General features: G+C 43.4%; 1 protein-coding gene across 8 annotated transcripts in view; it reads left to right on the top strand.

The window, feature by feature from the left end:
* Window positions 1-23,501, top strand: part of LOC137355388 (serine-rich coiled-coil domain-containing protein 2-like) — a 636,521-nt gene that overhangs the window by 409,469 nt on the left and 203,551 nt on the right. For all 8 annotated transcript variants that reach the window (XM_068020385.1, XM_068020383.1, XM_068020384.1 and 5 more), the window contains one exon: window positions 4,893-5,100. In XM_068020385.1, coding sequence (XP_067876486.1) covers window positions 4,893-5,100 — 208 coding nt within the window. The remainder of the gene's footprint in view (window positions 1-4,892; window positions 5,101-23,501) is intronic.

Raw genomic sequence — 23,501 nt, 5'->3', positions numbered from 1 at the left:
ATTAATCCCAAATTCCTACCACATCCTCACCTGTCTCTATATTCCCCTACCACCTACCTATACTGGGGGCAATTTATAATGGCCAATTTACCTATCAACCTGCAAGTCTTTTGGCTGTGGAAGGAAACCGGAGCACCCGGAGGAAACCCACGCAGACACAGGGAGAACTTGCAAACTCCACACAGGCAGTACCCAGAATTGAACCCGGGTCACTGGAGCTGTGAGGCTGCGGTGCTAACCACTGCGCCACTCTGCTTGGCAACCTAGGGTTTTCTGAATTGTACAACAGTTTGAACTCAGAAAAGCTGTTTGCTCCTGGACTGAGAAGATCTCTCTTCTTGCTACTCCCATCTCATCCTCACAAGCCTCTGAATCCACTGAAGACACATGAACCCCAAAAGAGAAAAGTCACCTACAGTGAACAAGGTTTAAGAATACTGGGCCCCAACGAAAAGCAAGATCTACGTACAATCAAGGACTCTACGGTGAGCTCGAAGAATTGTCACAAAAACTCTTCAGATATTGCCTCAGACGTTTCCACTTTATTTTTTTTTTGCTCTTTTCTGTCTCTATTTGCATGTGTGTATCGCGTGCACATGCTAGCGTAGGCACGTCGTGTACCCGTAGACGTCAACCAAATTAGAGTTTAAGTTCAAGTTTAATAAATTTCAACTTTTCTTCTTTAAACCTAAGAAAACCTGTTTGTGCTGGTTTCTTTGCCTTATAATTGGAAAGTGGTGAGCAAGGATTCACCAAGGTGGAGCTAAAAAGACAGTGTGTTTAAAATTAAACCCTGTTATGGTAAGACCAGGTGAAGGCTGAGAAGGAGCCCTAGACACCTTCCTCACTGGATTGTAACAGGAGGTTATATAAAATCAGTAAGTCCTTCAGTCATACTGGAAAGAGGAAAATATTTAGAAATGTTTCTGATATGATATGGTGACCAAACCATTGTTAGTATTAACTTTTGGAGGCAACATCTTAGAAATGTGTTTATAGCGTGGAGAAAAAATATGTACAGATTGAAGTGAGGAGCCATGCCAGGTCACCATTTCATGAAAAGCATTTGACAAACCTATGTTTTTGTTTGAAAATAGGTGTCCAATGCTTCAAAATTCATTATGCGCCGAAGTGATGAACAACCCTGCTCCCTTTCTGAGCAAAAGGGAAGTTTGATCACGCTTTGTTAAATGTAAATTATGTGTACAGTAGCTTCAAGTTCTCTTCATTTTGTATTGGCCAGATGTTTGCTAATGCTCTCATTAACTGCATAACATTAAAAGTTAGAATAAGTTGTTGTATTATTGCTCATTTCATGATCCTGGTTCCTGATGTTTACTCCCCGCAGTCATAAATATTAACAGATGTTTTTGTAAGCTATGAAATCATCACTTTCTCCTTTGTGATTAAAGTTTGTTTGGGTTTTTCATAGGTGGGATAGTGTACTATGTAAAGTCATGTGACCATAGAGCAGTGATGTTATTTTGGGTACTTGTATTGCTCGATATAGTACCACAGAGAATTCATGAATTATGTTAGTTGATGTTGAGTTATTTATTTTGCTACCCATTGGACATTGCACATCACTGTAGAGACCAGGCATGCATCAGTCAGCTGAACAAACTAGGATAAGATGCAGGAGATTGCGAGTGAACGTGGGATCTGTTGAGGTTGCAGAAGGTTGGAATGGGGAATACTGCCCACAAGATAGCATCCAGAAAGAAAGAAGAATTTAAAAGGTCAAGCTAATGTTTAATTTGTTTGCACAACCTCCTTGGATAATAGGTTCAGATAATCTAGTCCAGTTAAATCCTCTCAGTTCAGTCAGGGATAAGTTAAGATCTGCCCTTTCCAAATCAATACCACAGATATTGATAGAAAAGCCGTGGAAAATTCCATGTTTGCTGTGGTTACTTCTATTGGCAGGACCAGATTCTAGGAAAATATTGCAATTTACTTTTCAAGAAGCTTTTACTCCCTCTCAAAGTAATCGGCATTCTCTACATTTTCTTGCTTCTATTGAAGCAGAGCTTGATTATGTTTTAGAGCTCTGTAGCCCAGTTTTTAAAATGGCTGTGTGGTACCTTTTTTATATATTTCATGCCTTTTTCTAGTTTTTTAAGAAACAGTATTTTCTGACTTATTTTACATTTAGTCTTTTACTGTGATTGTTGTCTTCAAATTATTTTTGCAGCTCATACTGCAGAAAAAATATATCCAAAGGTTTAAAGTCTCTTGTGGTAGGCAATCATAAGTAATCTGTCAGCTGTTCAAGAATCTTCCCAATATCCCATTATACTAAGTCACATTATGGGAAAAGATAGAGGAATATTTGCAGTAAATATATTAACATTAAGTGTCGTGACAGACCCAGTATCATGGTGAAATTGTTCGGCCAAAAGCACTTTCTTATCGTCATCCCTCCATCACCCAGCAGGCTAATACCTTATCATTGAATAACGTCGTATGGCAACCATTTTATATAAGACCTGTGTGAAATGGGAAGTCAGTTAGATTTAGTAAATGGCCTTTAGGCATGATTTTATTCAGTGCTGTTGTGTTGGGAGAAATCCAGCCTGAAGCATTATCCTCAGAGACAAAATTGTTTCTCTCTTGTCAGTGCATTCTGGGTAATACAGACACTGAGTCCTTATAATCCAGTTTCCCTCAAAGCCATTCATACAATTTAGACGCTGAATGCATCTTCATACAAAAAAATTAACCTTCAGTTTCATCAAAATTTCAATTTTCTGCTTGTACATATCAAAAAAAAGTAAGCTTTTGTTGGGACGTCTTTTTCAGCTTTATAGGATGTTCCATTCACTTTGGCCTTCTGCAATCAAATTGTAAACTATTTGTCTTTTTTCTTACCTTTTTGAACCTTCCTGATCTGATGCTTTTCTCCAACAGTCTAATGTTCTGGTTTTGCCCTCGTTGTTAGACTCGTACCACTGAAATGTTCGAAGTGAGAAAGATGAGGTACAGATCATTGCTCTCAAATGTGTCTTCTTGTGCAAGATATTGAGATAGACTTTGTTATTCATCTGATAATTTGGCTAAATTTGCCCACCTGGAAACTTTTTATTGATGTCCCAGTGAAGCAATTAGGAAGAAGCTATCGTCGTACCATTTAACTACATTAACGGAAAAAGAGCAGGCCACCCAATAGCAAAAGTTTCCTTTCCGTAGTGGCCTTAACAGAAAAAGGTACTTCACAAACACAAGAAAAGAAAAATCAAGTCAAAAAAGGAGTTATTAGGAAGCATTCCAAAAGCATTTTGCACATTTTAAGGGAGGTCTTAAAGGAGTGACTTCCATAGCATGGGAGTTTGGTGCCTGTAGTCTCGGCTGCTAATGTGTAAATGATTTGGACATGCACAAGAATCTGGAGTCAGAGGGCTGAAGAGTTTTAAGCAGATGTAAGGAGATGGCTACAGTTGTAGAAGTATTGGAGGACCCAGAGTCATTCTAAGGCAGTGAGTGACAGGTAATGGGACTTGTGAGATTGATAATAAGCAGCTGAATTATGGATGAGCTTAAGTTTAGGATGTTGGTGGATGGGAGGCTGGCCAGGAGATCATTCAAGTAATCAAGTCTACAGGTGACGTTTGGATGACAATTTCAGCCGTAGAATTGAAGTAGGTGATGTTACAGGGGTGGAAGTGGGTGATCTTTGTGATGGCGAGCATATAGGATCGGAAACTAAATCTGAAAATGTCAAGTACGCAGAGATGTTTGATTAGAGATACAGCACTGAAACAGGCCCTTCGGCCCACCGAGTCTGTGCCGACCATCAACCACCCATTTATACTAATCCTACACTAATCCCATATTCCTACCAAACATCCCCACCTGTCCCTATATTTCCCTACCACCTACCTATACCAGTGACAATTTATAATGGCCAATTTACCTACCAACCTGCAAGTCTTTTGGCTTGTGGGAGGAAACCGGAGCACCTGGAGAAAACCCACGCAGACACAGGGAGAACTTGCAAACTCCATACAGGCAGTACCCGGAATCGAACCCGGGTCTCTGGAGCTGTGAGGCTGCGGTGCTAACCACTGCGCCGCCCTATTATATGTCATGAGATGAACTGAGTATAACATTTAATGCACAAAAGAAATCTCACCAAAGAAGTTTAATTTTGGCTCTGAATGAGATAGATTGTATTGTAAAATAAGTAAAGGACATAGAACATAGAACATAGAACATACAGCACAGAACAGGCCCTTCGGCCCACAATGTTGTGCCGATCCTTTGTCCTCTGTCAAGGACAATTTAATCTATACCCCATCATTCTCCTATAGAACAAGTCAGGATATCTACAATCTTGGATATTGTAATAAGGGCTTTTTTTTTTATGACAACCTGTGGAAACATTGTCGACATAACTAAAAATTGTATAGATTTATAACACCACTGTGAATCAAAAAAATCCCTTATTTGGATGTTCCAAGCTAGATTTCTTGCAAATCAGCAGATTAGTGCTCATAATTTCATGCCATTTAAGAGTTTAGTTCCTCGTCAATCCTCTAGTGTCCCAATAACCTGCTTAGATATTTATCTCCAAGTTGGAACACATTACACGCAGCTTGGTGAAGAGAGATGTGATGCACAAGGTACTGGCACCCAACAAAAACATCCTGTTCTTCAATCCGGGCATGAGCCATTCTATTACAATTCAGGTGGTTACTGGCGAGGGTGGAGCAAAACTGAGACTTAACTTCATATCTTTCAGCTGGGAATCCAAAAATATCAGAGCTGTAACTTCACAATTACCCTACAGCATAAATGCACCCCTATTTTTGGAAAGGCAATAATCAAAAGAAAAAATTGTTTTATTTTTCTGGTAAAATGCTAGAAACGATGATGGGCTTTTTTTTTTCCAGGAGTCCTGTTTCCCAGGAACCTCCAGTGGGCCATTTTGATTGGCATGCAGCTTCAAATTACTGCCGGTCTCCCAGCGGTCACATGAGATCCTCTCGGCCCATGACGGAGAACACTGTGATGCTGGATGTGCTGACACTGCGGCACATGGTGCATGACTGCACAGCTGTGAAAACCCAGATACTTAAACTGAAGAGATTACTGCAACAGGTACACAATTTACAATCTTATATAATACAGCTTATTGCCCATATTGTGTGTAAAATTCTCAAGGGCAATTAGGGATGGCAACAAATGTGGCCTTGCCAGCAATGCTTACATCCCATGAACAAAAAAAACCTCAAGCTACTGTTAATAGGTTATATGCTTAATCAAGGTTATATGTTACAAGGCTAAATCTTAGAAAAATAATTTCCCAGGTATGTTAGAGCTTAATGTGCAAACCTATGCCACACTTGTGTGTAGAATTAAAATGTACTAATGTTTTATGCACAGAATCATATTTATTTCCACTGCTACAACCGTTCCCTCCTACTACAGGATCTGAATGACCATTTTACAACTAAGTGGAACATAATTTCATTGGGAACAGCATCACTAAGCTAAGTTGAAAAATAATCTTCCCTGTCATCACTCCTTCCGCAAGCCCAGTTTTATCTCTTTTTGACATTGTTGCTATGCACAGAAAAATTTTCAGGTCAGCTCAATCACAAACCTGACCAAGGTGGTGCAAATTAAAGAAAACCAATGGCATCTGTCGCACTCGTTTCACTTTGTTTTGACTATTGCTTCAGGACCACACTAACGGGGAAGGGAGGGAGAGAAAGAGAGGCTGATGTGCGGCAGAGGTATTTTGTTCAGTGAGTAGCCATCCTTCCAATGAAATATTTTGATGGGGTTGGAATAATAGCTGCTCGTGTAACTGATTCAAACAGCAGCAAAGGAGAAGTTGCTGAATGATTTCCAGTGATTTAATTTATGTTGGGTTGCCATGGCAGTGCTCAGTGAGATAGAGGTCTCAAAACGAAACTGTGTAACATGGTGCAGTGGCGGGAGAGGTGGCCTAGGTGAGTAGTAACAGCATGAAGACAGGAATGGAGGTGAATGGGGGCTTATATTCTGGGTAAGATGTTCTTTAATCAGAGGTACAAAAGACAAGTCCCAAAATATCTATCTTCAAGAGTTTCAAGAACACCTACTTTCCTAATTCATTATATATGTATCCTTTCAGACTTTTGAGTTTAAAATGTCAATTATATGTGGTTGAAATAAGTTCAATTAATATTGGAACTTCAGTAGTTGGGAATGCAAGCGAGTATGGAGGCCAGAAGAATAAAAGCCAAGTTTCAACAGTTATCATGACCAATTAAGCAAAGATAGAAGCCATTCAGCCCATCATCTCTGTGCCAACTCTTTACTAGAGCAACTTAAAGCTAATCTTCATCCTTGCTTTCTCCTATAGTCCAGTATCTTCTGCTGATTCATCAATTTTCCACTACAATGTGGTGGTCTCTGCCCCAACATTCACTATGACAAAGTATTCTGTGTTTCAGCAACTCACTTTGGAAAGAAGCTCCTTCTCGTCTCACTCTCGGTGATTATTTTAAATTGCTAACCCCATGACCTAACGCCCTGACCAGAGGAAATAGTCTTTCCCACTTCCTATTTGTAGCATTGATCTGCCAAGAAAATATATTATTTGCTTAAAGCTGCTGATGAGCTGGACATTTATAGGCTGAGTTCATTTATATGTTTTTCATTATATTAGGTTAGACATTCAGAATGAGCCTATCATTCTACAAGAATGACAACTGGCACTACTTGGATACAGGGAATTGTCTACCCCTATTACCAGGTTCATTGTTGCTTTGAATACAGTCTTGCCCCATAGTGTGGATTTTCTTTTTATTACCAACATGGTCCAGACTCAGTTTTATGTTTTGTCTGATGGATTATCTGTCCTGTAGATACATCATAATGTGATAAGATAGTATGCGCGTTTGAATGGCAGTGCAGGCTTGATGGGCTGAATGGCCTACTCCTGCTCCTATGTTATTGGTCTACTCTGTTAGATTGGGATGTAACATTTGCATTAGATTTTATTCAAGTTTAAGAAAAGATATACTGATATTTATTGTGATTTGTGGTTAAACTTCTTGATCTAACTCAAATTGTAGGACACACGTTCCCTTTCCATACATCTGCTCAGTAGCTTTCAAACCTTCAAATTCCCAGATAGGTTTAGAGTAATCAGCATTGGATTACCTCATGCCAAAGTCATTGCAGGTAGTATTTGCAAAGTGTATCTATCAGATAGGTCACAGTGGATGGTCAGTCTGTATTTAATCTAAGTTTGCTGATGTGGCCACTGCTTGAGTACCACTGCGTGGAGTTCTGTGATAAGTTTACAGTATAAGAAAGTACTGAAAATGCACGAGTGAAAATAAAGCTAATATTCCTCCTTTAATATATCGTAAAAATGGCAATAAAATGGTTTAACACTCTTCCTACCTTTTCTCTTCTCTTGGGGACCATTTGAACCTGAAAGTGATTGGGAAACTCTGCCTGTTTTGCTGCCCTCGGGGGTGGCTGCTTCTGATGCTTGGTTTTGTATCGCATACCCGTAATTTACTTAACGTTGCACAACCAAATCTTTTATATGAGCTTGAGCACACCATCACTCGGAAGTAAGAAAGGGAGCAGTAGCACGGTTCTTAAGCATATAAAGGAAGGAGGTAGAGCATTGAGATTCAGAAATGTGAGGAAAGGAGGCTACAGCATTAGGACATGCCAACAGCTTTCTGTGAATGGGTGCCCCAGCCAGTGGAATCCATGTGTATATACACACAAACCAGTTTCCTGTATTACAAATAAGATCTTTTCTGTGCTTCTGTATAATTGCGGAAATTAGGACTTCCACTGAGTGTGTTCGATTGTGACCCTTGGCTGGGAGAGAGATTACAGTTGAGGCGCAAAACTTCCACTGAGTGTGTTCGAATTGGTAAACTGCCTTAAGTTATTCTGAAGGCCTTTTATACAAAAAAGGAATAATTTTGCATGAATATTTTAAAAATATGCAACAGAGATGCAGTATTTCCATTAAATAATAACTGAAATGGCAATGTATAATTGCCCATTTACCTGACTGATATGTATTTGACAGCCTAGCTCATTTAGACTGGTGTGGGTATGGAAATTACATTGTTTATTAATAGATAAAGGTCAGAATGAACTGGCAGTGCACCCTTTCTGTGCAATATGAGATTCAATTAAACATAAGGAACTTGTCACTGTCACATTGGTAAGATTAACACCTTCACTGTCCTTTACAGTGCATATGGCACTGTCCCGTTAAACAGTTCTTGCCAAATTATTTTTGACTTGGTGAAACTGGGTTTGAACAAGGGAAAAGAATTGATTAATTTCACCCCAGCACACAATGAGCATGTGAAACATGCAGGTCATGTTTGTGGAACACAGCTCTCTCACCCAAAACTACCAACAGTGAGTAACCAGGTTTCACTCATCAGCAGCAGTTAAATTTCACACAATGAAAGTGGCTGAGCTGGAACAGTCTGATCTATCTACTTGGGCATCTCCTTGACCAAATGAAGCTAATATATATAAAAAATATTTCTCTATCTTGGTCTTATACTCTGAGTTATGGAATGACACTGATCAAGCAAGACAATCCCCAACTACCCGACAATGGAAAAACTATTGCTGCTATCACTCCCAATCTCTGAGCTCCTCACCTCCCTACAGATGTTTATTAGGCCAGCTCCAGAATCTGCACTGATGGCAGGGATTTACTGTTAACCCTCCACAGGCACCCTGGACCTCACTGCTTTTAGTCTTTGGGTTTCAGTCTCACTGCTATTTGTTCCTCTGCTCGTATATGGATCTGTTGGTGCGCATGGTTTCTCCAGCAGCGCCAGAATGGCCTGAATGAAAGTTGCATGATCTGTGACAGTGCTCATGGTGCAATACCCCTCATCGCTACAGCCTTTGATGTGGTCAACTGCATCATTTTCCTCCAATGCCTTGCTGTCATTGTCCAGCTGAGCGGAACTGCCATCATTTCGTTCCACTCTTATCTTTCTAATCATAGCTAGAGAATCTCCAGTGGTTCCCTATTCTTGCCCTCACCCCCCACCCCACCAATTTTTCTTATCCACATGCTGCTCCCTGGTGACCTCTTCTGAAGACATGGGGTCGACCTCTCCATCGACCTCTCCACCAACTCTTTTGACCCTGCCAGTGCTTCTGTGTTGTCAGACTGCCTGCTTGAAAATCCAGTTTGGGATGAATTGCAATTTCCTCCACCTGAACATTTGAAAAACTAATGCCTTCATCTTCAGCTGCTGCATATTGTAACCCATTTGTTCACCAGCTATTGTCCCAGGCTGGACCAGGCAGATAGGACCTTGGTGTCCAATTTGACCCTGACCTGACATTTCAACCTCATATGCTCCGCATCATGAAGGCTACTAGCTTCCAGCTGTGTAACATCACCCATCTCCACCCCTGACTCAGCCCCTTTTGCTGCTGCAACTCTCATCCATTCCTGTTAGTTCCAGACTCAGCTATCCATTATTCTTTTGGCTGGCATTGCACCACCACCCTCTACTAAAGTCAGTCCATTCAAAATTTTGCTGCTCATATCCTATCCCACCCTGAGTCCTGCTTATTCATCTTCCCTGTGCTGGCTTCTCATCCTTGCCTCCATATTTCTGTTACCTCCACCAGTCCAGCGACAGTGCAGGAATGGCGATGTAGCATCAAAGCAGGATGGTGTGTGGCTTGGAGGGGAACTAGCAGGTGATGGTGTTCCCACGTGTCTGCTGCCCTTGTCCATCTAGGTGGTAGAGGTCACGGGTTTGGAAGGTGCTGTCAAAGGAGCCTTGGTGTGTTGCTGCAGTGCATCTTGTAGAAGGTACACATTGTTGCCACTGTGTGCCAGTATTGGAGGGGATAATAGTTTAAGGTCGTGGATGGGGTGCCAGTCAAGCAGGCTGCTTTGTCCTGGATGGTGTCAAGCTTGAGTGTTGGAGCTGTACTCATCCAGGCAAGTGGAGAGTATTACATCAGAATCCTGACTTGTGCTTTGTAGATGGTGGACAGCGTTGGGGAGGCAGGAGGTGAGTTACCAACCTTTGACCTGCTCTTGTAGCCACAGGATTAGGTAGGGGATTCAACTATGGTAATGCTGTTGAATGTCAATGGGAGATGGTTAGATTCTCTCTTGTTGAAGATGGTCAATGCTTAGCACTCATGTGGTACGAATGTTATTTGTCCTTAAAACCCACTTTAACCAAGCTTTTGCTGATCTCTTCCTGGCTTATTCATTTTTTTTTCTGATTAATGTCTCTATAAAATCTTTTTCTGCCTTAAGGATGCTATATGAAATCAAGTTAATATTTCTCCCTCTCTCTCTCCCTCTCCCCTCTCCCTCTCTCTCTGTCTCTCTGTCCCCCTCTCTCTCCCTCTCTCTCTCTCACCCCCCTCTGTCCCCCTCTCTCTTTCTCTCTCTCTCTCTCTGTCCCCCTCTCTCTCTGTCCCCCTCTCTCTCGCTCTCTCTCTGTCCCTTTCTCTCACACTCTCTGTCTCTCACTCTCTGTCTCTGTCTCTCTCTCTCTCTCTGTCCCCCCTCTATCTCTCTCTCACTCTCTGCCCCCCCTCTCTCTCTCACTCTCTGCCCCCCCTCTCTCACTCTCTCTGTCCCTCTCTCTCTCTCTCTCTCTATCGCCCCCTCTCTTCCCTTCGCTCTCTCGCCCCCTCTCTTCCCTTCGCTCTCTCGCCCCCTCTCTTCACTTCGCTCTCTCGCCCCCTCTCTTCACTTCGCTCTCTCGCCCCCTCTCTTCCCTTCGCTCTCTCGCCCCCTCTCTTCCCTTCGCTCTCTCGCCCCCTCTCTTCCCTTCGCTCTCTCGCCCCCTCTCTTCCCTTCGCTCTCTCGCCCCCTCTCTTCCCTTCGCTCTCTCGCCCCCTCTCTTCCCTTCGCTCTCTCGCCCCCTCTCTTCCCTTCGCTCTCTCGCCCCCTCTCTTCCCTTCGCTCTCTCGCCCCCTCTCTTCCCTTCGCTCTCTCGCCCCCTCTCTTCCCTTCGCTCTCTCGCCCCCTCTCTCGCCCCCTCTCTCGCCCCCTCTCTCGCCCCCTCTCTCGCCCCCCTCTCTCGCCCCCCTCTCTCGCCCCCCTCTCTCGCCCCCCTCTCTCGCCCCCCTCTCTCGCCCCCCTCTCTCGCCCCCCCTCTCTCGCCCCCCCTCTCTCGCCCCCCCTCTCTCGCCCCCCCTCTCTCGCCCCCCCTCTCTCGCCCCCCCTCTCTCGCCCCCCCTCTCTCGCCCCCCCTCTCTCGCCCCCCCTCTCTCGCCCCCCCTCTCTCGCCCCCCCTCTCTCGCCCCCCCCTCTCTCGCCCCCCCTCTCTCGCCCCCCCTCTCTCGCCCCCCCTCTCTCGCCCCCCCTCTCTCGCCCCCCCTCTCTCGCCCCCCCTCTCTCGCCCCCCCTCTCTCGCCCCCCCTCTCTCGCCCCCCCTCTCTCGCCCCCCCTCTCTCGCCCCCCCTCTCTCGCCCCCCCTCTCTCGCCCCCCCTCTCTCGCCCCCCCTCTCTCGCCCCCCCTCTCTCGCCCCCCCTCTCTCGCCCCCCCTCTCTCGCCCCCCCTCTCTCGCCCCCCCTCTCTCGCCCCCCCTCTCTCGCCCCCCCTCTCTCGCCCCCCCTCTCTCGCCCCCCCTCTCTCGCCCCCCCTCTCTCGCCCCCCCTCTCTCGCCCCCCCTCTCTCGCCCCCCCTCTCTCGCCCCCCCTCTCTCGCCCCCCCTCTCTCGCCCCCCCTCTCTCGCCCCCCCTCTCTCGCCCCCCCTCTCTCGCCCCCCCCTCTCTCGCCCCCCCCTCTCTCGCCCCCCCTCTCTCGCCCCCCCTCTCTCGCCCCCCCTCTCTCGCCCCCCCTCTCTCGCCCCCCCTCTCTCGCCCCCCCTCTCTCGCCCCCCCCTCTCTCTCGCCCCCCCTCTCTCTCGCCCCCCCTCTCTCTCGCCCCCCCCCTCTCTCGCCCCCCCCCCCTCTCTCGCCCCCCCCCCCCTCTCTCGCCCCCTCTCTGACAGTTTCAGGGAGTGGGTGCACTCAGCTTTTGGTTGGTCAGTTTTTAAAAACATGGCGCTGATTTTCACAGCTGACAGGTGCTCATGTGAACATACGATCAGGAGAAGGCCATTCAGCCCATCGACCCTGCTCTGCCATTCTATATGATCATGGCTGATCATCCATTTCAATGCCTTTTTCCCACACTATCCCCATGTCCCTTTATGTCATTGCTATTTCGAAATCTATCAATCTCCGTTTTAAACATACTCAATGACTGAGCTTCCACAGCCCTCTGGGGTAGAGAATTCCAAAGATTCACAACCCTCTGAGTAAAGAAATTTCTCCTCATCTCAGTTAAGTGGCTTCCCCCTTATTTTGAAATTGTGTCCCCTGGTTCTAGACTCCCCAACCAGGGGAAACATCTTACCTGCATCTACCCTGTCTATCCCTTTAAGTATTTTGTAGGTTTCAATGAGATCACTTCTCATTCTTCACTGCTCAGAGCGGGAACAGCAGCTTTTGAACGTCAGACAGCTTTGGGGTTTTTTCAAAAAAAAAGTCGGAACCTGCCAGAAAACCCCGATGCTGTTCAAAGTTCAGAAATTGCTGTTCCTGCTCTGAGCACCTGTCAGCTGTGAAACGCAATGTGATTTTTAAAAAAAGCCAGTCTGAAAGAAGATAATAATGGAAAATTTCTCGTCACTGAAATACATCGCGGGTCAGATGGATACCTTTGGCGGACCGGAACCTGGCCTGCGGGCTGTATGTTGGACAGCTCTGTTTTACAGAGAACCTGGTACAGGTATGCTGTCTCAATGATCTATTTCAGTTCTGAAATTTCAACGTGGAATAGGCTAATTAAGATCGCAGGGAGATTTGGAGAATCTTGCCTCTCAATAACGCCTGATTCTCACTGAGAGTAGAAACATAGTCAGAGGTGTGTCACGTGAGAGAGTTCTGTTTCAGGGGCCCTGGGCATCAGGTAAAAACAAAAGGGAGAAATTGGATGTAGATGTGTGAAGAGAGTGTTAGAATGATGGGAAGAGTTGGGCAAAAACCCACAATTTGGGACTTGTTTGGCCTCACCGTTCCATCAAACACTTTGGAAAACCATGCCGAGAGGCCACAAAGGCACAGTCTTAATTTGTTGCAGTCCCAAACCCAGCCCTGTTCCCATTGGCTTGACTACCGGTGACCAACCCCATCCCTCCTCCAGCCTGCAGAACTTGAGAAGTACAAAGAACAGCACAGGAACAGGCCATTCGGCCCTCCAAGCCTGCGCCGATCTTGATGCCTGCCGAAACTAACAAATAAGTAAGTTGGATGGAGGGAATTTTTGGCACTCAGCAAATACAAAAATGTTGTTTCCTCAAGTGCGGAAACTGCAAATAATTATATCAGCGATTGATACCAATGTTTAGTAAAACCCAATTATGTGAAAGGTTGAGGAATATTGACAGATAATAAAGGTTTGCTATAAACGAACAATTTCCAACATATCTCTCTCTCTCTCTTATTTGTAAATCACCTGAATACACAAGCATTAGGAAAAGAAACTAGCTTTATGTAAAGAGAAGCAATTATACTCTTTCTGCAGAGTCCAGCAAAATAGTCTTTTGGGAGCAAAATAAGCAAAGAATATAGAATTGGAAATATGATTTTTGCAGTTCAAGTTCATAATAGAACTATCCAATGAAGCATGGTCCATCTCCCCTACTGGGCAACAATATATTAACATACAAAGTAGTTGATTCATATTTGCTGCTCGACTGCGTTGACTGTGATTGGGGGGTGGTGGCGGCTGCGAGAGGGAAAATTGGGTGTTGTTGGTGTACAAAAATACAGTTCGAGTTCTTCAGGTAAACTAACAGGAATGCTACTGTGGTTGGAACTCATACTGTCTAAAAAGGGCAATGCCAGGCTGCTTAGCTTTTTATTCTCCTATCAAATAATCTTTTCCACCAGGGAATGGACCAGAGAAGGGAGCAAAGAACAGACTACCTGAAATCAGACCTCACTGTCAAACGCCCTGTAATTGATGGAGGTGTACGAAAGTGACCATCAACTTGTCTCCCATTCTCTCCGCAGCTTAGCCCCTCCTCACCATTCCTTCCCTCCTTGATGACTGTTTAATCTGAATTGAAAAATACCACCAGCTTTGAAGTATTGAAGCTTTGCTTGCTCCTAACATTGTTATTACAACATGAGCTGGAATCTTCCATAATTTTAACCCAAGCATGTGTTTGATCTGCCCTATTTCAATTTTCCCCATTAGAATGAACAAAAACATGAAGAAAATTATGTTTTTGAATAGAATATACCTTAAATAGTTTATTAAACAATTAATTGTTTTATATAACAGAATAATTCAATCAATATTTCAAAAATGCTGAGAGGGAATTTGAACACACTTGTGCTTGAAATTTGAAATCTTTTGAACAGAAATGTCTATTTTTTCCTTCTGTGTTTTGTTTTATTTAATTGAATTTGCTCTCCCAAATTTTGTGCTTTAATGCATCACTGTACTTATTTAATGAACTTAAATCACGATGACGAGCAGCCGAAGGTGCGTCTCTAAATGTGATTATGGACAAAAACAAAAGTGTCATTTGGGCAAGTGGAGGAATCTTCCAGGACTCTGTTGCATGAACCCTTGATATTAGTTCAAACTAATAGACTTGAAGGAAGAGTCGTATACTAGCATGTGATAATTTCAGTTGTGGCTGGTTGGATTCCATAAATGAGATGACAGCCACTTGGCCAATTTATAAATCCTGATAGAGTAGCCAACTAATTAATGGCTCCAGTTCTATTATTATGGTGCCACCTGTGGTTAAAAAGTCTGAGAATCCTTATTAGTATTTATATATGGCATCCAGATAGGAAAATATGGATAAAGAGGTACTCTCTTTGTCCCAAAGAAGGATAAATATCAGGTTTCAAAAAGGTCAGTGGTTACTAAGAGCACTTTTAAAAGATTAACTTGCAAGTTAAAAATACAGAGAATATGTTTACCAGTCTCTTTGTATTGCAGTGGTTTCAGGTCTATACTTTCACTTCTGAATTCTGGGTTCAAGCATATGCTGTACTGATCTTTTGATGTCTGAACAGGATTTAAACCACATGAGTTAGGAAGTCTAATACCAGGTTCCAGTACAGATTAACACCTCTTGTCAATTTTTAATATAAACTAGCATTATGCAGTCTTGTTCAGAGAGGCCTCAGGGTTGGCTGTTGGAAATGAAAATTTTTAAATTTTCTCCCTAACCTTGTCATCAGTCACTCCTCTCAATCTCTACTTCTTGCTCCATGTCCATCTCTTCTGCTGTAAAGAACTGAAAACTAAGGGAAGGGAGAAACATAAACTGCGAGGAAGTATTCGTAGAATGATTCGTTGATGTGGTAGATTATCTCAGTCAAATAATGGAAAGAAGCATTAAAGACACCAAGGACATGTGAATGGCTCAGGCAACATTGGTGATATGTTTGCTATTCTTTACAGCAAGTCTCTGTTCCATCTAACTCATACTGTACTTGAGGCCTCTTAATGCCGATTTGGGAATATTGCCTTTTATTAAATTAATAAGGTAATTTAGGGAGAACATATTTGAACACTGTTCAGTCCATCACTGGATGCTACAAGGAAAGAAACTCTTCAAATGTCTCATTTTAATAACCAGTAACAATTTTGTGGTTTACAATCTGTTTATGTGATATTGAAATTGCTGCGTAATTAGTTATAAAAACAAGAAAATAAGGCTGATGTAAAGGGCTTTCAGTGATCACAGCAGCTCTGGAGACCTGCACAATAGATATTAGTTATTCTGAAGAGGAAAGGATTTTGGTAGCAGTGCTGTGGGTTTAATCGGGGCTTTTAGCACAAGGTGAAGGCAACCAAATACTGAGACTGGTCATTACAGAATCAGTTTCCAGCTGGCAATACCTTGATTAAATTGCCTAGATTTAAATTGAAGCCTCACGCAGATGTGTTTTAACGAAAGGCCCACACTGGAAACATCAACTTGCTGTTTTTCTCCTGCATTTTCTCTTTGCCACATCCATGTTGAGGCTGCACTCCTGGCTGGTTCAATACAAATAATTTGAGTGCAGCTGGAGTGGTGACACACTTCAAGCATTTAAAATAACTCGACTCTGTCAGTTTACAAAGTCACCAGGTGTTCCACCCCACCGAGCACTTTTTAAACCAGGTTTGACTCCACACAGCAGTTAGACTCCGCATGATCTGGACCGCAAGTACTGCGCAACAACAGACCTTTAAGTAAGTATCTAACAACACTGCATTCCGGAATTGGATCAGGAGACATGAATGTGGCTGAACTAGCTGACAGAGAAGCCAAAAGAGACCAGGGAGCGATAGTTGACTCAACGCAAAACATGTCCAGCAATTGATAGACAAGACTGAATGCATTCGCAGATGAGGAGACTACAAGCTGAGGCTGTTGCACTGAAGTTGTGCTGAACTTTGAATGCTTTGTTCACTTCTGATTGACAAGGGAACATCCAAACAAGAGTATGTCGATGAGGCTATCCCCAGCATCAGAAGACTGAGTTCTAAGAAAAGGTTGGAATATTTGGACTCTGTCTGAAAAGAAGGAAAGTGGAAGTGGATCTTAGAGGTTTACAGGGTACAAAATGGAACGAATGGGTTCATCCTGAGCATTGTTTCAAGGGAAGGGGTTGTGTATACCAACTTGCAAAAGACAAATTCAGATCTGATTTCAGAATGTATGTTGTCGCAAAAAGAATAATTGATACTTGAAAGGGGCTCTAGTGGCATAGTGGAAGCAAAAATGCAGGAGTTGTATTAATAAAGCATTTGGATGCTATGATGGGGAGCAAATTTGCAGATTCCTATGAATGGGTCAGATGAACTGATTGGCTTCCCTCGTGTGCTTCTCTTTGTCAGCTTTGTGTGGGAAAGTAGGTACAACAGCTGAAAGTAAAGTAATTGAAATTGTCTATTGACAATCCAACTGTAGTCTAATTGGAACATCAGAAATCCAGATTTCACATCGTGTTTTGATCCGAATTAAATGAGAGATTTGCATCCCACTGATCAAAGCTGACTGTGACAGATTGAAATGTAGGTCTTGGACAGAGTTATTGAGGAGAAGTGGTACATCTGCTTTAATAATCTATCTGCTAGGCAGCCAGTATTGTGTAGGAAATAAGCTGATGTTACCAGGGATAGAATAACTTGTCTGGGCTAATTTGCAAGGTCCCTTCTGTTGTAATGAAGGGGCTGAGACACAGCTGTTAGTGACACGGTTGAGAATAAAAAGTGACTGCCACAGTAGCCACAATGAGTGGGTTCTGATGGGAGAAATGCTGTTTAAACTTGCCTTAATACAGCACAGGAGGCGTGTTTGTAAACCCCATCAGATGGTTTCTATTACTCTGGCACCTTTTCTAAAACAATGCCAGGTTTCATTAGAAAATGTGCCCTGTAGGATCTTTCGTTTTCTATCTTACGCATTGACATGGGAAGCAGCAATAAATCAAGTAATTTGAGTTCCTCTTAACTATTGCACTGGTTTTGAATTTTTAGGCCATTTGTTCCATAATTTAATTTAACAATGACAAATCCGAACTCTATATTCTACTCCTGAAGAGATTTACAATGACTTATTGTTCTTATATCGTTGCACTGGTTTCTGTGACCAGGGAATGTGGTAGAAGAGGGCGTTGTGGGGCTATATGGGGACTCGATTTGTTTGTTTAGTCTTTGTGGAATTTACAGATCCATTTAGGCTCTTTCACGGTGTAGTGAATAGCCAGTTAAGTGAGACATTCTTGAGGTCACTGTTTGGGTTTGGTGCGGATTTTTGAAAGAAAATATCTGCCCCAAAAATACAGGACTCCCTATAGATTCATAATATATTATCATTATCAAAGCATCTTTCTATTCAGTATGTTTATGCATGTTATATTCTAATTTTAATACATTTGAATGCATATAAAATATGTTCCTTGAGATGCAATCAAATTTTTTTTTATTTTTGCCACTTGGTGTAATATTTCAACTTATTTTGGCTCTCTTCTCACCCTCTCCCACACCCCAAATCACCATGAACCTGGGAAGGTGTTAGTAGAGTGAAAGCAAAATACTGCAGATGCTGAAAATCTGAAATGTAAACAAAATGCTAGAAATACTCAGCAGGTCAGACAGCATCTGTGGTGAGAGAAGCAAGAGTTAATGTTTCAGGTCTGTGACCTTTCGTCAGTTGTCCGTAAAACTTTCTCTATAATAAGACAAACCCCCATTTCTTGGCTGCAGCTGATGGTATTTAACAAATTTGAGTGTTTAGCACTCTGATTTTCAACTGTTTCAGCTAAGTTCTGGTTGCCATGGTGTATATTTCCTCCCATATTAAGGTAGATTTTTCTGTACATTTATATCTTTACTACCCACACAGCACTTTTTGTAGGAAAATAAACAATCGTACTTAATGGTTTCTAAGATAAATACCACTTTTTAATTTGAAGCATTGGGCTATCAATGCAAAAAAACTATTAGAAATAATGATCTAGCTTGTTTGACTTAAAATAACCATCAACAAAATGAAAATATACACCATAATGTAGTGGATGTTCAAAGATAAAAGAATAAATTGGACCTGTTTTCGGAGAACTGTTCAAGTTGAAGGTTTGACTATTGAGCTTTGAAACATCCAAAAATATCTAATAAACTGCAGGGTAATGTCAGACCTATAATGTGGTCTGACTCTTAGATGTAGTTTCCTTCTACATAAAGCTATATTTCCCTTATTTATTTAGAACACATGTAGTTTTGATTTATCCAAGATGTGTAGTTTACCGTTATGTACCATGGCAACCAGTGAGCTATGAAGCCGATACTCAGTTTGCTGCGCCTGGTGTACACTCAAATCGCAGCCGAGAAGTGTGGATTGCCTTTAATATAAATCAATTTTCCACTGACACCCACCCGCTGGTTGTGATTTGCAGTTTGGGAAGAAGAGAACAAAAACTAGAATTGGTGTTCTGTTATAAGTAAATGAAATGATTTAAACTGGGCCCATGTTTATTGCCCATGTTAAGTGTGGCTCCTCATCAGAGCCCTTTCCTATCCTGAGTGGTGTGAAACAGGGCTGTGTTCTCGCACCCACACTTTTTGGGATTTTCTTCTCCCTGCTGCTTTCACATGCGTTCAAATCCTCTGAAGAAGGAATTTTCCTCCACACAAGATCAGGGGGCAGGTTGTTCAACCTTGCCCGTCTAAGAGCGAAGTCCAAAGTACGGAAAGTCCTCATCAGAGAACTCCTCTTTGCTGACGATGCTGCTTTAACATCTCACACTGAAGAATGCCTGCAGAGTCTCATCGACAGGTTTGCGTCTGCCTGCAATGAATTTGGCCTAACCATCAGCCTCAAGAAAACGAACATCATGGGGCAGGATGTCAGAAATGCTCCATCCATCAATATTGGCGACCACGCTCTGGAAGTGGTTCAAGAGTTCACCTACCTAGGCTCAACTATCACCAGTAACCTGTCTCTAGATGCAGAAATCAACAAGCGCATGGGTAAGGCTTCCACTGCTATGTTCAGACTGGCCAAGAGAGTGTGGGAAAATGGCGCACTGACACGGAACGCAAAAGTCCGAGTGTATCAGGCCTGTGTCCTCAGTACCTTGCTCTACGGCAGCGAGGCCTGGACAACGTATGCCAGCCAAGAGCGACGTCTCAATTCATTCCATCTTCGCTGCCTTCGGAGAATACTTGGCATCAGGTGGCAGGACTATATCTCCAACACAGAAGTCCTTGAAGCGGCCAACATCCCCAGCTTATACACACTACTGAGTCAGCGGCGCTTGAGATGGCTTGGCCATGTGAGCCGCATGGAAGATGGCAGGATCCCCAAAGACACATTGTACAGCGAGCTCGCCACTGGTATCAGACCCACCGGCCGTCCATGTCTCCGTTATAAAGACGTCTGCAAACGCGACATGAAATCGTGTGACATTGATCACAAGTCGTGGGAGTCAGTTGCCAGCATTCGCCAGAGCTGGCGGGCAGCCATAAAGACAGGGCTAAATTGTGGCGAGTCGAAGAGACTTAGTAGTTGGCAGGAAAAAAGACAGAGGCGCAAGGGGAGAGCCAACTGTGCAACAGCCCCAACAAACAAATTTCTCTGCAGCACCTGTGGAAGAGCCTGTTACTCCAGAATTGGCCTTTATAGCCACTCCAGGCGCTGCTTCACAAACCACTGACCACCTCCAGGCGCGTATCCATTGTCTCTCGAGATAAGGAGGCCCAAAAGATGTTTATTGCCATTGCTCTCCATCTCAAACCAATTATCATGGTCCATTTATAAATCTAATTTTATGCTTTTTTTCGCCTAAAGTTCAGTAGGGGTAGATTCAACTTTGGGCACAATCTGCAAGACAGAAAATTTGCTAGTCCAAGTGAGGAACATTAACCACTGGTAGTATTCAGATAGAAAGATCCACAAAATTTATGTAGGTACCAACGACATAGGCAGGACAAGGAAAGAGGTTCTGCATAGTCAGTATGAGGACCTAGGCAACAAATTAGGAAGCAGAACAACAAAGGTGGTAATCTCTGGATTATTACCTGAGCCGCACGCAAAATGGCAAAGGGCAAATAAGATTGGTGAAATGAATGCGTGGCTCAAAGACTGGTGTGGCAGAAGTGAGTTCTGGTTCATGGGGCACTGGCAGCAGTACTGGGGAAAGTGAGGGTTGTACCGTTGGGATGGTGTACACTTGAACCGTGCTAGGGCTGGTGTTCTAGTGGGTCACCTAACTAGGGAAGTAGAGAGGGTTTCAAAATAGATAGTGGGGGCAAGGAATCAAATTTGGGAAGATATGGTAAATCAAAGAGCAGAGACGAGGCAAGAGAGAAAGGTATTAATATGGGTAATGATAAACAGACCCTATCCGGAAGGGTTAGAGTGTACAAATCTAAGAACAAATCAACATGTGAGGCTAGAGGTTACAAAAATAATAAAAGGACAAAGCTAAAGGCTCTGTATCTGAATGCACATGGCATTCAAAACAAAACAGATGATCTGATAGCGTAAGTAGAAATAAATCAGTATGATCTGATAGCCATTACAGAAACATGGCTACAGGATGACATAGTTTGGGACCTGAATATTGAAGGGTACGTGACATTTAGGAAGAACAAGAAGCTAGGGAAAGCTGGAGGGGTGGCTCTATTAATTAACAATGGTATTGGCCGAATAGAGAGGGGTGACCAAAGTTCAGGAAACCAGGATGCAGAGGTGAGAAATAATAAAGCCAGAAGTCAATTGTGGGAGAGGTGTACAGGCCCCCACCCCCCCCACTCCCCAACAGTAACCACATGGTGGAACATGTTAGAGAAGCTTCCAAGCCTGTTTGTGAAGAAGACACTGAGACTAGGATGCTTTGTTGGAGACTGTTTATTGCTTGCCACAGTGCTTATTTCTCCACTCATAACACCCAACCAGTGCTGGCTCTTTACATATACACATTTCAGTCCTTTTGGCCTCCTTGTCTTGAGAGACAATGGGTAAGCACCTAGAGGTGGTCAGCGGTTTGTGGAGAAGCACCTGGAGTGGCTATAAAGGCCAATTCTAGAGTGACAGACTCTTCCACAGGCGCTGCAGGTAAAGTTGGTTGTCGGGGCTATTACACAGTTGGCTCTCCCCTTGCACTGCAGTCTCTCTTCCTGCCAACTGGTTTTAGACCCACCGGCCATCCATGTCTCTGCTTTAAAGACGTTTGCAAACACGACATGAAGTCTTATGACATTGACCACGTCATGGGAGCCAGTTGCCAGCGATTGCCAGAGCTGGTCGACAGCTATAAAGGCGGGGCTGAAGAGAGGCGAGTCGAAGAGACTCAGCTGGATGAGGGAGCAATACCACAGGACATGCGCGATGCCAATATCATCACCCTCTGTAAGAACAAGGGTGACCGCAGTGACTGCAACAATTACCATGGAATCTCCCTGCTCAGCATAGTGGGGAAAGCCTTCGCTCGAGTCATTTTAAACGCATTTGAGTGCAATTTACTAATCACTACCCAACATCTGTGCACGCTATTACTTTTAACTACTATTTAACATCCGTTAACAGAACTTGGACACTAACAGGGCAGGGTATAATGGCAGAAATAATGGGAGCTTGTCAGAAAGGTACAGTGATAATCATGGGGGATTTTAATCGACATATAGACCGGAAAACTCGGATGGCATAGGTAACCTAGATGAACTCATAGAATGTTTTCGGGATAGTTTCTTGGCACAGCACATTCTGGAGCCAACCAGAGAGCAGGCTATACTAGACCTAGTATTGTGCAATGAGATGGGATTAATTAATGACCTCATAGTGAAGGTGCCCCTAGATAGCAGCAACCATAATATGATTGAACTTTGCATTTAGTTTGAGGAAAAAAGAGTGGGTCCAAGGCTACTATTTTAAACTTGAATAAGGGCAATTATCAGGGCATGAAAGCAGAGCTAGCTAAAGTGAACTGGCAAATTAGGTTAAGGGATAGGTCAATAGAGATGCAGTGGCAAACGTTAAAGGGATATTTCAGAATACACAGAATAGATACATTCCAACGAGAAAGAAAAATTCCAAGGGGAGGACCCACCATCCATGGTTAACTGAAACAGTAAAAGCTAGTATCAAACTTAAAGAAAAAACATAGAATTACGCAAAGATGGGTGGTAGTAGTTGAGGCGAATAGCACAGATATAGTTAAGGGGAAGCCAGATAAACACGTGAAACAGAAAAGAATAGGATATGTTGATGGGGTTGGATAGAAATGGGTGAGAGGAGGCTCATGCGGAGACCTGTTGGGCCAAATGGCTTGCTGCTGTTCTGAAAATACTATGTAAGGCATCTCGTTGGCCAAGAGTTTCTTCTTTGGCCTCCATCAGTAATCCGGATGCAAACTGCACGAACTCTCAAGTTTTTTTTTGTGCTCAAGTTTATGCTCAAACTCACTTGAATATCAGTGAATGTAGGATCTGGCGAGAGCCAAGGCATTCAGGGACCATTTTAGAATGCAATTAAAAAAAAATATTATTGTTGTAAATATTTCTTGATATATTTAAGAGTGGTAACCTGGGGCAGTTTTATAATATGGTTGAAACCAGGTTTATCACAAAACATATGGATTGAGTGTCCAATTCACCACTTGAGTAATCTGATTTTAAATCACAGAATAATACAGTGCAGAAGAGGCCCTTCGGCCCATCGAGTCTGCACCGATGCATTAAAGACACCTGACCTGTCTACCTAATCCCATTTGCCAGCACTTGGCCCATAGCCTTGAATGTTATGACGTGCCAAGTGCTCATCCAGGTACTTTTTAAAGGATGTGAGGCAACCCGCCTCTACCACCCTCCCAGGCAGGGCATTCCAGACTGTCACCGCCCTCTGGGTAAAAAAGTTCTTCCTCAAATCCCCCTTAAACCTCCTACCCCTCACCTTAAACTTGTGTCCCCTCGTAACTGACCCTTCAACTAAGGGGAACAGCTGCTCCCTATCCA

Source organism: Heterodontus francisci, chromosome 42 (genome assembly GCF_036365525.1).
Source record: "Heterodontus francisci isolate sHetFra1 chromosome 42, sHetFra1.hap1, whole genome shotgun sequence".
NCBI classification, from domain to species: domain Eukaryota; kingdom Metazoa; phylum Chordata; class Chondrichthyes; order Heterodontiformes; family Heterodontidae; genus Heterodontus; species Heterodontus francisci.
This window is presented reverse-complemented; position numbering and strand designations above follow the sequence as displayed.